This window comes from Lonchura striata, chromosome 12 (assembly GCF_050655825.1).
Source record: "Lonchura striata isolate lonStrDom1 chromosome 12, ASM5065582v1, whole genome shotgun sequence".
Classification (NCBI taxonomy): Eukaryota; Metazoa; Chordata; class Aves; order Passeriformes; family Estrildidae; genus Lonchura; species Lonchura striata.
In genome coordinates, this window is record NC_140714.1 from 12,337,291 (window position 1) to 12,354,639 (window position 17,349).

The following is a 17,349-nucleotide window of genomic DNA, read 5'->3' on the forward strand; positions in this document are numbered from 1 at the left end:
GAACAGATTAGATTAACAATAACATCTAAGACTACTGAAACCAACTGGTGAAAAACTCATGTTTATATGCATTCTAACCACTAAACTCTGTGATGATAAAATCTTCATTCTCTGCTTGGGGGAGCAGAGAGGGAGAAAGCAAACTTGTATCCTCTTCCTCATTAGCGAGCTCAACACATTCATGAGTAACATGAGCACAGCATCCAAGTTCAAAGCCAGAGAACAGGACAAGGAAGGCTGTATAATCTGATCACTCATTACACAAATGCCAGGTCACCAGCATTTGTGTAATGTATCACGCTTTGCAAAACTAACATAAAACCACAGCAAATAACTACTACTGGCAAAAATTCATGGCAAGAATTTGCTTACCATGAACTTTCCACAAATGTTTCCATGGACTAACTGCAATGTGCTGATAAAAGCAAGTTAAGTCCAATTTCCCTTCCAACTAAATCTTATAATAAAAATTGTTTTAGTCTAAATACACTTGAAGAAATTCAGCTTCTCTTAGCAAGGACACAATCTCATCAAATTAATAGTTCCAAGTTCATTACATGCAGTGTATACTTTTGATCTCTTCCATGTGTACTGCTAGTATTCATAAATGTTGCAATCACTTCACATGGAAACATTTTAAATAACTCCCAGCAATTTCAGCTAAGCATCCTGGAGTCTAATCTTTTAAACATAATTTTTGAGAAGATTAAAACAATGTGATAAAACCTTCACTACAATGAATCACTCAAAATTCCTACAGCTCCAAAACCTCTTGATGACAAAATACCACAACAACCATTACTTAAAAATGTCTTCTTTACACACATTCATTAACCTTCCTCTGATACTTCAGACCTGAGAATTACAACCCTGTCTGGCTGAAGACAAAATTCATGAGTAACAGAGCAGGTGTCATCTTTATGTTTTGTTCAGTTAATGCACTTTAATAAATTCTCCTGTTGTACTTATGGTTTGGTTTGTTGGGCTGTGGGGGGACTTGGTTTGTGAAAGATTTGCTTTGATGGACGTTTCATTTATTCACTTGTTTTAAAAAACTTTATAATCAGCTTTTCAATTGAATATTTTTCTTTCATTCTTCTCTAATACACTTCTCTGTAAGGATAAGATCTATGAAGGTCTTGTTCAGAAAAGCAGTAAAGGGGTGATGGCAGTTGACATTCTGTTGCCAAACCTGTGTGGTACTGAGTAAATATGATTCTACAGAACATGGCCAGAAGTTCTAGGCCTACAGAAAGCAGCAGACCCATCCAGCAACTTGAAAAAGTCTTGACAAAATTGCTAACAATGTGATAATCCCTATACAGACCAGTCTCCAGAAGGATAAAGAAATGGTTTCTGACATACTACGTAATTTCAAAAGATAAGAGATAGAGGCTGCATTTTGATTAACATAGGTACAGAGCTATTGCCTTAATAAAAAATTTCCTAAGCGTGCATACTGAGAAGACAGCAAGAAAAACAAACCAAACAAAAAATGCCATCACCTCATTTGTCAGCTAGTAACTTGTTTCTATTCTCATTTTAAAGTACCTGCAGAAATCAAAATCAGTAGCTGACACAGAATGAAACAGTGGGTATCCTGAAAAGAATTAAGTTAGCCGGTTTCAAACCTACGCTGACTACTTGATCAAGAAATTCAGGTTCATACTTCTGTCAAACTATTAGCTGAAACCTTAAGGTTCAAAGGGCTTGAAAGGAAGGTAATTACAACTATAATAATAAAATCCAAATACAAAAAGCCCAATACAGCATTACACATACACGCTTGTGTTGCACTTTTAAAATTGCTGTAGGCCAATTTAAGTGAGGCAATAGATGAACACATAGCCCCAGTTGATCCTCCTTTTCCAGACCTACGCTTCCCCTGCACACAGTAAGGGAAGAAAGTAGGCCATGGAAACAAGTCTGTCTGGGGGTGTGAGGGTAGAAATAGAGTCTGTGTTTCCAGCAGACATGTTTCTTGATCAGGTACCACATGGGGCCATGGCTCATTGCCAGCACAAAGGAGGGAAGAGGCAAGAAAAAAACCAAACAAGACAGTTTTCTTACAATGGGAATGCCATTTAGTTTTAAAGACTGGATTGCAGTAAGATGTTCAAAATAAATATACTTGAAAAAAAACAAAAAAATGATCCATACCCTTACCTTTCCGCGTGTTCTCCGTCACATCTACACCAAACTGGATGATGTCACCTGACATAATTTCACATGGTGGGCTTTCCTCAGATCCTCTACTCAGTCTCTGACTATTAATAAAGGTACCATTACTACTTTTAGTGTCTTGAAGGTAGAACTGCAAACAAATAAAAACAACAATAAGATATTAGGGAAAAGTAACACAAGAAAAACAAGCACAAGTAAAATTTTATTTATATATAATTTATTTCTAGAAGATAATAAATATATCAAACTCTAAACACCCTCATCAGGACACAACACCTTCCCATCATCAAGAAGTATTTGTATTTGATTTTGAGTTCACATATGATTGAATTCTAGCACATACAGTATGCAAATCATTGCTACAAAGTGTGCCTGAACTACTGCCTGCAATAGAGGATCACACGTCATTAGCCAGCAACACCTTTTGCCACATACATAAAACAATTCATATTTGAGTTGGTCAACACACAAGATTTCTAACTGCTCACATATTCAAGGTAACAGTATTGCATAACAATCATGCTGCAGGGAAGGCTACTGCACGAAAACTTCTGGCAAAAGACAGAATTCAGGAGTTGCAATAAAAGACCATGATGACTTAAAGAAAACCAACAGGATGCTTTTACTTCTTAGCAATACTAGTTCACATCATTAACTAAATTTCAAGATTTCAAGTACTTTTGTAAATACCCATCTGCAGAGTTAACTAAATGTTAATAGCAACTTACTGGATCTGAAACTGCTTTTATGACACAAGACTTGTAATTAAAACTTCTGCATCTGAGAAGAGGTTGCAAATGAATCACCTAGCAGAAGACCAGAGCGCCTGGCTATGACCTGAGCAATGACAGCACAAGAGAGGGGACCAGAATGCTACTGACAGCCAGGTAGAACTATTGGAATGAGTCAATCTCACTACTTCAAGATAACAATAGCTGCTACAGGAACTGCTGGATGGTAAAAATCACTGGCTTCCTGCACTCATAAATAATCTCAAGTCCCAAAGCAGGCATAAGGTTGGGGAAAAAGATGTTGTGTTCAGAGAAATTAATGTATTTCCATCTGTTTCCTCATAAAAGCAATTCACCTTCCCTTTTTTCAGCATTCTCTGCAAAATTTCCATGTTTTTAATTGTCTCTATTATTGCAGGCCTCAAAAAAAACCATGATACATAGCTCAAAACCACAGTGTGAAGGGGAAAGATGGGTTTTGAATGGAGTGAGAGTAGAGCACCAGGGCTCCTCAGATCTTATATTGGAAAATGACACCAAGGGTATGATATGGATCTTATAAGGCATAACCCAGTGGCCCTAAGCACAGAGCTGGAATTCCACTGCGTCACTGGACTCGGGAATCAAGGGGAATGCCAGCACAGGAAAGCTCAGGTAGGTGTTTGAAATGAAATGCAGTATGTGAAAAGAATTAAAAGCAGTATGTGAAAGACTTCCCTCCCTGCAACAGATACGCCTTAGATCTTCAATTGAAGGAAAGAAAACAATATTTCATCATAAGCTGATAAAGATGAAGGTAAGCATAAATTATGGATAGATCAAGAAATTATGACTGCATTCACTATATTAATAATCAAACACATTATATTCTACATAATACTCTCATAGTATTAAATACTATCTATTAACATAATAGTATATCATATAGCTTTTATAAGTTACATGCTTAAAAGCCAAACAAATTAAGTAGCTTGTTAATTTAATAGTCTGAAAGTACTGAACCCTCTCATGGTTCAGTGCAGAGGTAATTATTTCTTGCTTCCTGTTTGTTTTCAATTAGCTGTCTTCTTCATTTGAAAATTCTTCTGTTATGAAAAAATGAGTCACAGGCAAGGAGAAACAAACATGCATCTGCTTATTTGCTCTTCCCCACCCTTTCTTCTCTGTGCATATCTGCCTTTTGTCCCTCCCAACGTTTTGATTAATCCTTGCCCCTTGTAACCACATTTTTGCAGAATCTGCAAATGGGACTCACACAAGATAGCACATGGCAATACAGGCCAGTAACCACAAGAAAAGAAGTGCAGAGCATCAGCCATACAAACTTCTAAAACATCTAAAAAAATCAGACAACATTCCAACTGCAAAATGATATTTGTAAACAAATACACATTACTTTTAATATTATGTAACTGATGTCCACTTAAGTGCATACTACTGAAATGTATTACATAAATTTTAGAAAAGTGATGCTCAAGTCTTTTCATCCTGTTTGTAAATACACTTCTTCCTGCATCTAGTAAAGAAGCAATACTAGCCACATGTTAGTAGCTGATGCCTAAGGAGAGGAAAACACAGTGCCTTCAAATCTCGCTATAAAGGATTCAGTTATCTTTAATGTAGCCATTCCTCAGGAACCCACTGAGCCAGTCCCTTTCGTAGCAAATGCAAATGTTACTTCCATGCTGGTTTTCACTAGCTCAAATGATCTTTCTCAAAGGTCAATCTCTCCGTCGCTTTTGCATAATTACTAAAGCTATCTTCAAGAATGAAAATCAAGTGCAAGCCCTGAAACAAATGTGTCTATACATTAACTAGTACTTGTGCCAACATACTGGTTTTTAATGTACTATTTAATTACACGGTAAGCACAGTGAGTTCTCAGATTCCCAAACCAAGACCTTTTACACAGCAGCTGTGTAACACAGCACCTTCTGGGAATCCAGCACCACTTGTCCTCCCTGCTCCCGGCGCAGTCCGAGCTCAGCCAGCAGTGCCAGCTCACAGAGCTCCCATGGCTCCTGCCCTTCCCAGCTCTCACTGCCGAGCTGTGCCACCACCTCATCACCTGGACTGGCTCAGGCACTCCTTTAGTCACTGCAAACCAGTTTTGAGCTGATGCAACATAAGCAAGGAGGTGCTTAAACCAGTGCTGACAGAAAAAATGGCAGCATATACTGGCCTAATTATATTTCACTCTCCAGAGCAAAGTCCCAGCCCTTTTGTACCTCATATTAACAAGCCAAATGTAGAGCAGAGATGGCAGCTCATACACATTCAAAACAACTCAGCTTTTGAGGACTGTTAAAGTATTACCATATCCTTAATTCAAGGGATAGCTGTATATATTGTGCAAGTGCTGGTTTCCCTTCCTTTCTTAAAAAATACAAGGTAACACACAAAGTATTCAAGAAACTTATGCTACATTATCATAACATCTCAGACAAAAAAAAAAAAAATCCTAGCCTTTCTTCTTTAGTAATTTATTGTTTATATGCCCCCCCACCTACAAGCCATTGATAAGATCAATTAACTGCAGACACCTTACCAGGCTGCTTCCACAAAATTTGTGAAAATTTTATTCTAAAGTAAAACTTGGAGTTTATCAGTACACACAAACTTCTCCAGTACAGTCCACCTTCCTTAGAAACTATATTATGGAAGTTTAAAAAAAACTACAGATTTTTGTTTCCCCATTTTGCAAATACAAATCACTAGTATTTTCTGATTAAAGAAATAAAAGATCCTTCTGTAGTCATCCCCAACCACAAGACATCAAATCTAAACACATAAAATATGTTCATTCTAACTGATACTAGGAAATTGCAAATTGCTCTGCTCCAAGAGGACAGATTTTAATCTAACTTATGAAATGTAGGTTAACTATTTTCTTCAAAGTAATAAAACCAACTGGCAATAACAAATCTATTCTGTTTAATGATCACTATTGCAACATCTTCCAGGAGGCAAGCTGAAGAGAGCTCCCTAATTAGCCTGACAAGTGAGAAAGCCATGACGTGCTTTCTTTCCCAAGCCATATACAGGCCTGATACAGGATGAGACACTTCTGAAGGACCTCTGAGAAGACAAAATATGAGATCAGAGATGTATAGAAAATCTTGAAAGTAGCACATTTCTTCAGTGATTTGATTATCTGGATTTAATTACAGTAGAACTACAGGAAGAAACAACTGACCAGCCTTTTAATATTTCTATTATTTGCTATTACTATGTACAGCCATAATTTGCCATTTTAATAGCACATTACTGCTACTCCATCTAACCCAGCTTGAAACTGCAGTTCAAGGCAATTATTCTGAGAACTACAGTGAGAAGAATTGCTGGAAAACTGAGGCAGTTTGTCAACAGAGATGTGAAATTCATTATGTGAAGAGGAACAACTTCTACATCAAAAAATGCAAGAAGAAACCATTACATATAATTAAACCTATTTCAGCCTCTTTCCATAGCTGCATTAATAATTAGGTAAATAAGTAAAAAAACGTAGGATATTGCCTTTTACACAATGTAAAAAAGCAATATAATTTATGTATTAAATAAATTTTCACTGCCTAAAAAACGAATGTAGAAAAAGAACCCAAATTTCAGAATCTCCTAGTTCATCATTCTTTTCCTCAGCTCTTATTTCCTTTGTGAAAGAAATACATATAACTCCTATGAGCTTCAGGGTCCTGTTATGTCTTCATGGCTTTAGCTTGAACCAGAAACATTTAAATTATTTTTCCAAATTATGAAATATAACCAATAAGGAGTTGGCACCTTCATTTTTGCCATGGTTACCACCACAAAGGGCAGCAAGGCTATTAGCCAGAGCAGTTAAACCATAAAATGCTGCAGTTAACTATGCAAGATTCTTCCCCAGCTGACACTAAATCATTGAACAATTAATGCAGGCATTATAAATGCAGCCCCTGAGTACTAAAGCTAATACTCAAAAGCAGGAATTAAAGAGGGATCTAGACATTGGAATACTTCCCTTGGAGTAATACTTCACTAAGCAGTAATGTAACTGAGTTCATTTACTCATTGCATGCTGAGAATTCTACCAGGAAATGAAATACACTGTGCACAAATCCAGCTGTGCAAAGCCAAAGACTTTAAAACAATATATACCATGGTCAAACCTACATGGCCAACACTTGTCACACTGTGGCTGGAAATTTTTTCCTCTCATATTGTTACAGGATTATTTTCTTATTTGAAGTCTTAACACAGACCATTTTCTCATTTTGGGAGCAGCACTCTGCTAGCAGAGTACACTGTGCAAACCATACTGAATTTCAGGTCAGTCCTTTGGCTGTAAAATAGAGACGTTCAAATGCTAAATTACCTCCAGATCCAATTGATTGAGTTCCTCATTCTGGTCTGCTAAGACAGATCCTAAATTCCTTTCCTCTCACTTGCATAACTCCACCCGTCTATCAGGGAAGTAGAAGTATTTGTCTCCATAAGCAAGAGTAATTCACAGGGTGGGGTACATCAAGCAAAATTGCTTTTCTATTTAGTTTTCCATTTCTTAAAACACAGATCTAATAGCTCTTTGCTTACTAAACCCCAACTTCAACTCAGAAGCAAAACTAGTGCATTAACTTTTGAGTTCCTATGAAAACTCCTTTTTAAAATGATTCTAACTACCCCAGGCAGTCACCCACTACAAAACTAAATGCAATCAGCTATAAAGAAAGGGATTCTCCAGTCAGATTGAACAGAGTGAAGGAGTGGCAGTTGGCTTTTCAGGGACTATAAGTATATGGTTTCTCAAAGTGAAGCAAAACTTGCTAGCAGTTTTCAGTAACTTTTCTAAAAAATAACAAACTTTACCATTTTTCCTATGAGTAATAAAAGGAAAAAAAAATTAAAATCGATATTCTTTGATACAGCATGGGACAAAAAAAAGTCTTTGTGTTTTTAACTTAAAGTGTAAGCCTAATGTAAAACCAGCTACACTAATGGGAAAAGATTAAGAACTTCAGCTATTCCCAGGAATCCAATGCTATCCTTCCAAAGTTGCCAGTAGTTCAAAGGGGTAGAAGGGAAAGGACAGCAGGGAATATGCTCTTCTGCCAACCAGGTAGTTCCTTTCTCTGTTTACACCTTGAAGTTTTGTCATCTGCACTGCCAGGACAACCCTGCTGGTTACTCATACCTGTTGTCAAGCAAAATAAACTGTGCCAGTAAAAGCAGCTTTGTGCCAGCATAACTGAGCCTGGGTATAAACACAGTTTGGCCTTGCTAGACAGATTATTTGAGGGGCTATAAAATATTAATCCCTGTGTTCCCTGCTATGTCCTGGCTGTTTAAGTGTTTTGAAGTTCACTATAGGCCCTGTCACTCAGCTTAACTTTTGTGTGAGTGGTCAGCAGACTTTGCCTGAAAAGGACACAGAGACTATGGAGGGAAAATGGATGGATTTGTGGGGAGGAAGAGGAATCACTTTAGGTAGGCAGAAAGGCAATGCCCACCACTGAAACAACAACAATTAACTGTGCATAAAACATGTCTTTGGCTACAGCCCTGAGTTGCTCTAGTGCTTTCCTCAGTAGCAAAATGTCAACTTACTCAACAGAACAAAACAGACATGTTCAAGATGTACCTGCGAACATTTCTGCACAGACTCTTTTTGGCATATGACTTTTCAATGCTTATTTTAACTGATGACTTTTACAGATTATTGGTAAAATAATAAAAACTTCCTTAAATATCCTTCCAATAAAATTACTGGATTATTTACACTTACACTTATCAGAACTTCAAATTCTGGCATATTAAAATCATTAACAAAAAAGAAAAGCACAAAAAAGTATGTTTGCAGACTTAATGCCACCTCCTATGTGTTGTGCCCATTTAAGCATCACATTTACTTTCTAAATAATTATTCAAACCACACATTTGCTAGTAGTTGCAATTCAACTTACTCATCTGAAGGTGAAAAGCTCAGGATTCAGAGTTACTATTAGTAACCTGATTATTAGTATTCACCCTCCTTCAGCAGAACTGGTACCAGTCAAGTAATACACAAACTATTTTCTAGAAACAAGCAGCTTGATAGCTGTGAAATTAACACCTCCCAGCAATCACATTCCATAACTAAAAAATGTAGTACAACACCAAGTCACAGAAGAAGTAGTCCTGGACACTCCCTATTATGCTGTAAGGCCTCCTCAAAATTCTGTTGTTAGAACACTCTGGTAGAAGATTCATGACAAAGGATGTGAGCAGAAGCAATCCCAGGCATGATACAAAATATTCATTCCACTTGTAAATAAAATATTCTGCAGGAAACACAAAGTGTGGAATGAAGCGACTGCAAAAGGTAGAAGTTGCTCATGTACCAGGTGCTGATCTATCCCTAGATAATTCAAATAGTCCAAAAAGGCATTCACTGTCAAAAGGAGAAGAATGACGAGATAGATACCAAAAATTTTAAGCCAAAAAATGCAACACCAAAAATAGATCTCTCTACACATCAGTGTCACTAATTTTGAGGCAAAAAGCTATTTTTAAAAGTTAGAGATGTAGAGGAAGGGTTCTAATTTACAAGTAATTTGGTTTATATATAGCCAACTGACTTGCTACAGTGTCACCATAGTTACTAATTACTACTCTTTAGAATGTTCCTGTTACTTAACTTTTGTCCTCACAGTTCACAAAAATTTCCGAGTATCAGACTTCTGCTACAAATGCTGGATGGTTTCAGGATAACTACAAGAATTTTATTCTCTTCTTAGCAGAATGAAAGTCTGTCCCTTCATATGTATCAAGCTTTAAAACTTTAGTACATAAATCACAAAAGACATGAAGGATATTTACACTTTCAGAAAACATGCAATTCTATTCTGAATATACAAAAAGCACAGAAGTTTCCTTCAAGAAAACTACCCAACTCAGTACTAGTTATATACAATATTCTCAAGGAAATGGAATTTTCAGCCTACATGAAAATTCTCAAGTACTATTTTAATCCCATCCTGAAAATGCTGAGAGAATTTTAAGGTACGTCATTGCTTTAACTGCAAAGCTAAAATATATTAACAATAAAATACAATCAACAGAAAGCTTCCCAGGAAATGATTACTCACACATCATCCCAAGATGAGCTCGAATTGACTCATTAGAATACTAAAACAATATTTTGTCTTACTGCTGTCATAGATGACAATGTCTTAGATAACACCCAGAGACTTCAAAAGAACTTCTCCTGCTCCATATTAAAACACTGACTTGTGCAATGTACTCATAAAACCAGTAAAAAAAGTAGATAAAAACAGGTTTCTAGAAGGAAATTGTACTTGCAAAGAAGCGTCCTGCTTTATTTCATTAAAGAAGCTCTGCCTCTCGTTACACAAGCCATCTTACAGCCACATATCGCATATCATGTGACACCAGTGATTACTTTGTATAATTTATCTCAACTTCTATCATGACATCAAACATGGACCCTGGGGAAAACATATGGCCAAGGTGACTTCCAAGGTTTCACTTAATGCTACTGTGTTCTTTGTATTTATCAATTATGGAAATATACTGCAACTTAATACAGCTTTAAAATTAAGAAATAAAACACTCTAATAGGCCATTCCCCAGAAATTCAAGCTTCTTCAGGCTAACCACTTCTAAGTGTAAAATATTGCTGAAATACTCATCAATCCTGATGCCCTTACAGGAATACTTTCCTACAAACCTTGACTGAAAGCTAAACAATATTATTTACTCTAATAAATGTAATTAAAGTTTGGCAACATGGCACACTCAAACTTTGCAATAAGTAAACTTGTTCTCAACATGTACAAATTACCAAAGACTGTGTTTGTAGGGCACATGTTTCCAGATAAAATAGATAAACTCTGCAAAGAGCAGGTTCTCATACAAAATCTTAATTTCTTTTCAAATACGTGTTTCATACATGTTTCTAAAGGTTTGTAATGTAACATTGCAATTTATTCTTACCTTTAGGAGGCAAAACCACCCATAAATATTCTGCACTAGTGCAGAACACTAAGACTATTCAGAAAACAAATTTTGTTCTTAAATTCACAATCAAAAAATGGTTAAACTTGATAGTTTACATTCTTTGGCCAACCTAATGAAGCGCGAGACCAAAATAAAGTATGGTTTTGTCTCTGACTACTGCAATGAAAAGTATGACACAAAGAGATAGGTGTGTCATGTTTGGACAGAACTTTGCCCTAATTTAAGAGCAGAGGTAAGGCATAAATCCCTCCTGGTTTCTGGATTTTAACTGACCTTATTAGAAACTTGCATAAACAAAAACTGAAATCAAGTTTCTGTAACACCTACTAAAGAAACCAAATTAATTGTTTTTATGGCAAAACATTGAAGAATAACAAGAAACTATAGAAAAAGAAGAAAACACATGATAAACAGATTTTTTTAAAAGCAATCTTGAAATACTATCAGCATCTGTCTATAAATATTCAGAATGAGAAATCCAACACCAACATTATCCATTGTTTCTTTTCCTCAAAAATCTCCAGCTAACAAGGTAACTAAATCACTAGCAAAAAATTAATTGAAAGGAAGTTTTCCTTAAGAAAATTGCACTACTGAACTTCTATCACAAAACAATTACATTTTCATTTGCAAGCAAATTGGAGAAAAACCACAACAGAAGCCAAGATTACCAGATACTCCGCCAGAAGAGAAGAACTACTTACACGAAAGCAAAAGGTTATGAGGCAGCTCGTTAGTTTATCAGGAAACTCCCAACATAACCTGACATTTCAAGGCAGGTGCAGAACTGCAAAAGCTTCTTAATTGTCTTGCTACTCACTGCTAAGTTGCCAAATTAGTTAATCATTACATCAAAGCTCCTCTACTCCTGGCACAGAAGAATCTCTTCTCACATGCTGACTTTACAACTTCTTAGAGAGTAAAGGGAGTTGTTGAAACTATTTCAAACTATTTCTCATTTCTATTCCTTCCGCACAAGGCACTGTGTTTAGGTACTATCATTAATTCCATACTGCTGCTGGTTTGTGGCAGAGAAAACTCCTAGTGATCACACATTGAGATAAAGAAAAAAACCCACATCAGATTTCACACATAGCTCTCTAAATGCAATGCAGCAGTGGTTTGGTATTATCTCCATATATATAAAAACTCTCAAAATATCCTGAAAAATTTCAGAAAGTTCCTCCCTTTATTTTATTAAGGGACATATTCCATCTGAAAGGACTTGTCTAATATCACTATAGTATTTTTATTCTTTTTTAAGCAAACATACAGCAGGCCTAGTTAATTCACCTCTCCTTTGCACAAAGCAATGTTTGCTTGCTTTCTGCCATCTACTCCCCAGCTATTAATTCACAGCACAAGTATCACAAGGAAAATAATGTTCAGCACATTGCTAAACTACAGCTAAAATGCCCATGCTGAGGATGAACTTAAAGCTACTATGATATAAATTCAAGGCAACCAATAAAGTACAAGAGTACAAGTCCTAACTGAAGGAACTGACTTAGTACAAATGACACCGCACTAGTTTTAATAATGTTAAACAAGATATTTTTGTAAGAGGTCCAAACCACAAATATTACCCAAATAGGGCGTAGTGAGAGTTTACTACACAGCTCCTTATACTGAAAACAGGTCACCAGAGCAATACACTTCTCCTTGCTTTTCCAAAGACTTCTCTGCATCAACGACAGACCAAACCTTAAAAAAAAATTACTAAATTAAATTTATTTTCATTCTGTGTTTTGAACTTCAGCATTCCATGCAGAGAACAAATGCAATTAACTGGAAACCAAACACCAAAAGAGAAGGGTGCAGCTGCGTCCAAAGATGGAAAAATCATTTTCCAGCACAGAGGAGAAATCTGACAATTGAGAGTTTAATATTTGTACTCAAGGCACTGCCAAGCCATACCTCCAACAAAGTGAGAGCGAAAATATCCTGGGAGGAGGCTGTAATTATTCGAAATGCATTCCTGGATCAGGACTTTTAAAGCAAGTAGTAATTAAACATTGGTATTCATGAACAAAGGCTGATTTATTCTGGTGCTCCTTTGAGACTAACAATTCCACAATAAAGAAAAAGACTATTTATTTTAAACTTAAGAAATCCACATATGGAGATGGGTCAGCCAACAACAGGAGAGAATGTGTGAGTTGATTTTTGATAGGCAATCTTACAGAATATTCATCATTCATGTCTTTACCTGTGTCCTACTGGCTTCAAAACAAGGAGCAACCTTCTGACATGTTGATGGCAGAACCACCCCAGCAGAGGGATGGGCAGAGGGCAGATAAGGCGTTCCATGTTTGGTAATTGCAGTACCAAACAGAGTGACTCACAACTCACACATCTTAGTCTAGGGCAAAAATCTCATGCAAGGCACATTGGATTTACAGAATAGACAGGTTACTAAAATGGCAAAACTTACCAGGATACAGCTTTCTACACAAACAGAAATATTTTCTGGCTTTTTTCCTATCTATTTTTCATCAGGGTCATCAAGGATGTTACACTGGTAACACCTCCCATGCCCATGAACGTGATTCTTCAGACAACCTAAAAATAAAAGATACACACACCCAAAACAACCAATAATCCGAATCTCTTCATTTCTTTGTCAACAGAAATGCACCCAAGAACACATCAGTGCCTGTGACCGATCTGCCAGTGGGCATTAGGAGCAGGGCAACTGCAAAGTACTGCTGGTAATCCCTCACCCTTTCAGCTGAAAAGCCTGAGGGAGTGGTCACCCAGACCTCTGAAAAGTCATTATCAAACTTTACAATTTTTTGTATTAAATGTGCCACACTTCCCTCTGGAACACAGACAAAAAATTTCATTGTAGAAAAATAGCAACTTTTTACCATCAGAGTTTCTAGATTGTCTGTCTAAGAAGAAATGGCCTCCCCTGATGATTTAATTCTTTAAACCACCATTAAAAAAATTCCAAATCCCTTATCTAAGCATGAAAATGCCTTTTCCATTCACTATTTACAGTTGAGTTCCAGCCACTAGAGGGCAAGGCCACGATACACAACACACTGCCCGTGCTGGGTAATGCAAAACCAATGCCACAAAAAGCAAAAGCAGAAACTACAGCTAAAGACTGCTTATATTATGAAGATTTGGTTGTTCAATGGGTTTTTTTATAACTGAATTTTCCATTAATTATAGGAATATACCCACATATTCTGTGGGTTGCCTAAAATATTAATTCCATCTTTACAGTCCAAAGCTTCCAAGACAAGCTACTTCTAAACTTCAACATCCACATTAACAATTCTCATACTTCTCAAATTTTAAAATTAGGTTTCTCAACTTCAGTGTTCTTGATACTGAAATTATGCAAGTTACTGGAATTCTACTCAGAATAAGCATAGGTAAATACCAGAATGCTGTCAAAGGTTTTTCCCATTAAATATAGAAATTGAACTTCCTAATCAATGGTAAAAATTATCTAGCTAGAAATTGGCCATATGCTGCAAAAGAACGGGAATTAACATGCAGATTTTTTTCTGTGTCTAATCAGCATTTAAAAAAAAAAATTGCTGCTCTGAGAACAGTTAGGATTTTTCTGTACAAAGATCACCCTTTGTTGAAATGTATTCTTGACATTTAATATATTAAATTCTGCTACAATTCATTCTATGCTCTTAAAAGAACAGAAAACAAGGTCCAGAAACTAAACCAAACCAGGAAAATTAGTCATTTACTAAAAGGCAAAAACCCCAGCTGACAGAAGGACATACACTAGAAACTCAAAAACATTTAAAGAATTATTTCAAAATTTATAGTCCAAACAGAACATGGAAGAAAGCTTAGCAAGCTTGTCATTAAAAATGATGACACTTAATAATAGTGGCAATGCACTGGTACTGTGCTTGAAATCAGTCCCATCTACACTGGCCCATCTACTCCATGGAAAAAAAGCATCTGTACTGTGTATCACTGAAACAGATGAGCCCTCAAATTAAGTTCACATAACATTCAAACTGCACTCCCAGCACAAACACAGCCTTCCCACAAAAAACATGTTTGCTGTTAAGTAATAAGCTTTGACATTCCAAGAAGTTTGTCATCTAAGCTTAAATTTAATACAGCTGTAGACAAGATTACACTTTGATTAAAGGAAAATCAGCAAGACTTTTACACTACCTATAATTAGTCTACTATTAGCACAAAGTTTTAATAAACTTTAATTAGAATTAGATGCTATCCAAAGCTTGTTTCAAAGGAAAATAGGTTGGGCCACTGGGAATTGGCAGCATTAAGAGCAACACAGTTAAACACAAGTTTAAGAGAAACATGTGTGTCCCTATTTCTTCTTTTAAATTTTTTGGAAAAAGATTTTCTTCTGCAGCCAAGTATTATACTCGAGTCTTCAGCAAATACTAGGCATATCAAAAACAATACATGATGCAGGTTGGTAGAATGTTTCATTGGATTATTACAGCTTTGCACTATTTAATAAAAGAAAAAAATTTAAAATCCCAAACAAATCTGTGACACTTTTGTTAGATGAACTCTCAAGTGTTTACCAGAAAAAACACTTCACAAGTTTGCCCAGCCAGCCTTAAAACAACTAAGATACTATTGTTGCAAGAGAAACAGAACATAAAATTTGTATATAGATCAGTAACAGCTCTCCTGATTGCTTATACACAAATTCATGTCAATATCCACCAAGTTACAAAACCTAAGAGATACAGGAAGCAAGTACAAGGCAAGGCCCTCTCACATGAAAGTACCTTTCCACACAGATCTGGTTAGTAGGCAAGAATTAGTCTGTCTACCACAGACTTGGAAAGATATAAGCTAGTCCTTCTCTTACTTGATCTCCAAATTACCACCTGACAGTAGCTCCTCGGGGCTGAGGAAGCAGCTGTATTTTAGACATTCTTAAATGACAGTGCAGCAGGAAAGTACCGTAAGCATCGCCTCGAGCCTTTACTCTTGGCTGCACTGCACAGCACCTTCTTTGACTGCACTCACAATCTCCCATTTAGGTTTCCAGGGAAGTGCCAGGAGTGAGCTCTCTGCTTTCTTCTCTCTGTATTTCAAATAGTTTTCACCCCACCAAATTCCCCGTTCACACCAGGTCTCAGCTGGGAGCAGTAACATCTCATAGCAATTACAGAAACACACCTTGCGCAGTGCACAGCTGCTGCCCTCTTCTCCCAACATCAGCTTCAGGAGTTGCACCACAGGACACTCCAGCTCTCTCCCTGTTTATATGTTCTGGTTTCTTTTGGATTAGACAAAACACTCACACACATATGGTGGAACTGAACATGGACCAGTCCCCTCCCAACACACAACAGCAACATGTGCAAACTAAATAAGGGACTGGAAAAACATCACAGAATAGTCCTTCAACAAGGTACCTTAAAACTTCTGAGCTTAAAGTATATTATTTAATTCTGAGCAACCTCTCATAGGTCAAAGCGCATTTTTAGTACATTTACGTGCTTCTCTGTCTCTTAAAATTAGTTCAAGTCAGATAAAATAAACATGTGCTCTTAACAAAGGTGCCTCACTTACCTTGTTAGGTTATACTTTTCACACTTAATTCAAAACTGGACAACTTGAGCAGCTTATCTACCTCCTGCCTGCACAAACTGGATGGACCTGCCAACCTCCAGACTCAGCAGCTGTCTCCAGACTTCCAATGCCATCCACTCATCCAGTGCCAAGCAGAACTAATGCAAAGCATGACACACTATCACCAACCACCACCCAGCAGCTTTCTGCCACCTGTTTCTCAACCTCAGTGTTTCTTAACAAGCACATCAGGAACCTTGATGTTTTTCTTCACTTCCCTTTGAAAGGTTTAGGTTGAAAACTTAAAATACCAGAAACAGTGAACTAGTAAACAAAATTGTGCAAACCTCATCAATAGTTCATAGTAACAAAACAAGAGAAAAATCCCAAGAGAACTCACACAGCTACTATTCTAAAACCAACTGAAGTCAAATCTTTATTCCTAACTATTCTATGAGTACCTAAATATTTTGAATAAACCAATTTTCAAATATAAATTCCTAAAATTTTAGAAGGTCATTCTGGATTTTTATCAGTCACCCATATATAAAATAACCAATGTGCAAATTATGAATGCATTTTTCATTTAATACTTTAAGAGAAAATTAACAATAATAATTTATAGAAAGTAAGTCACATGACAGTAATAGTCCACAATAAATTACAATAAAAGCATTCTTGCAGTGGACTTTTTAATAGAATGCAGAAAATTTACTTCTTTTCCAGTTAGACAAGAATAACTACAAAGCATCATGTAGGATCAACATAAAACCTTTCACTCTCTCTCTCCTCTTTCTAAAAGCTGTGTGTGATTGACAAAGATTTGGACAGCAACCCAGAAAGAAGTGTCTCAACAGTGAGTCAATGAATCCCCTGGAACTTCAATATCACTTGA

General features: G+C 36.6%; 1 protein-coding gene across 39 annotated transcripts in view; it reads right to left on the bottom strand.

Moving 5' to 3' along the window:
- Positions 1-17,349, bottom strand: part of SLMAP (sarcolemma associated protein) — a 93,536-nt gene that overhangs the window by 60,628 nt on the left and 15,559 nt on the right. For 32 of the 39 annotated variants that reach the window (XM_085590541.1, XM_085590540.1, XM_085590568.1 and 29 more), the window contains exon 2: positions 2,161-2,314. In XM_085590541.1, the coding sequence (XP_085446667.1) occupies positions 2,161-2,314 (154 nt within the window). The remainder of the gene's footprint in view (positions 1-2,160; positions 2,315-17,349) is intronic. The other 7 variants (XM_085590549.1, XM_021532452.4, XM_085590551.1 and 4 more) reach the window with 1 other exon arrangement.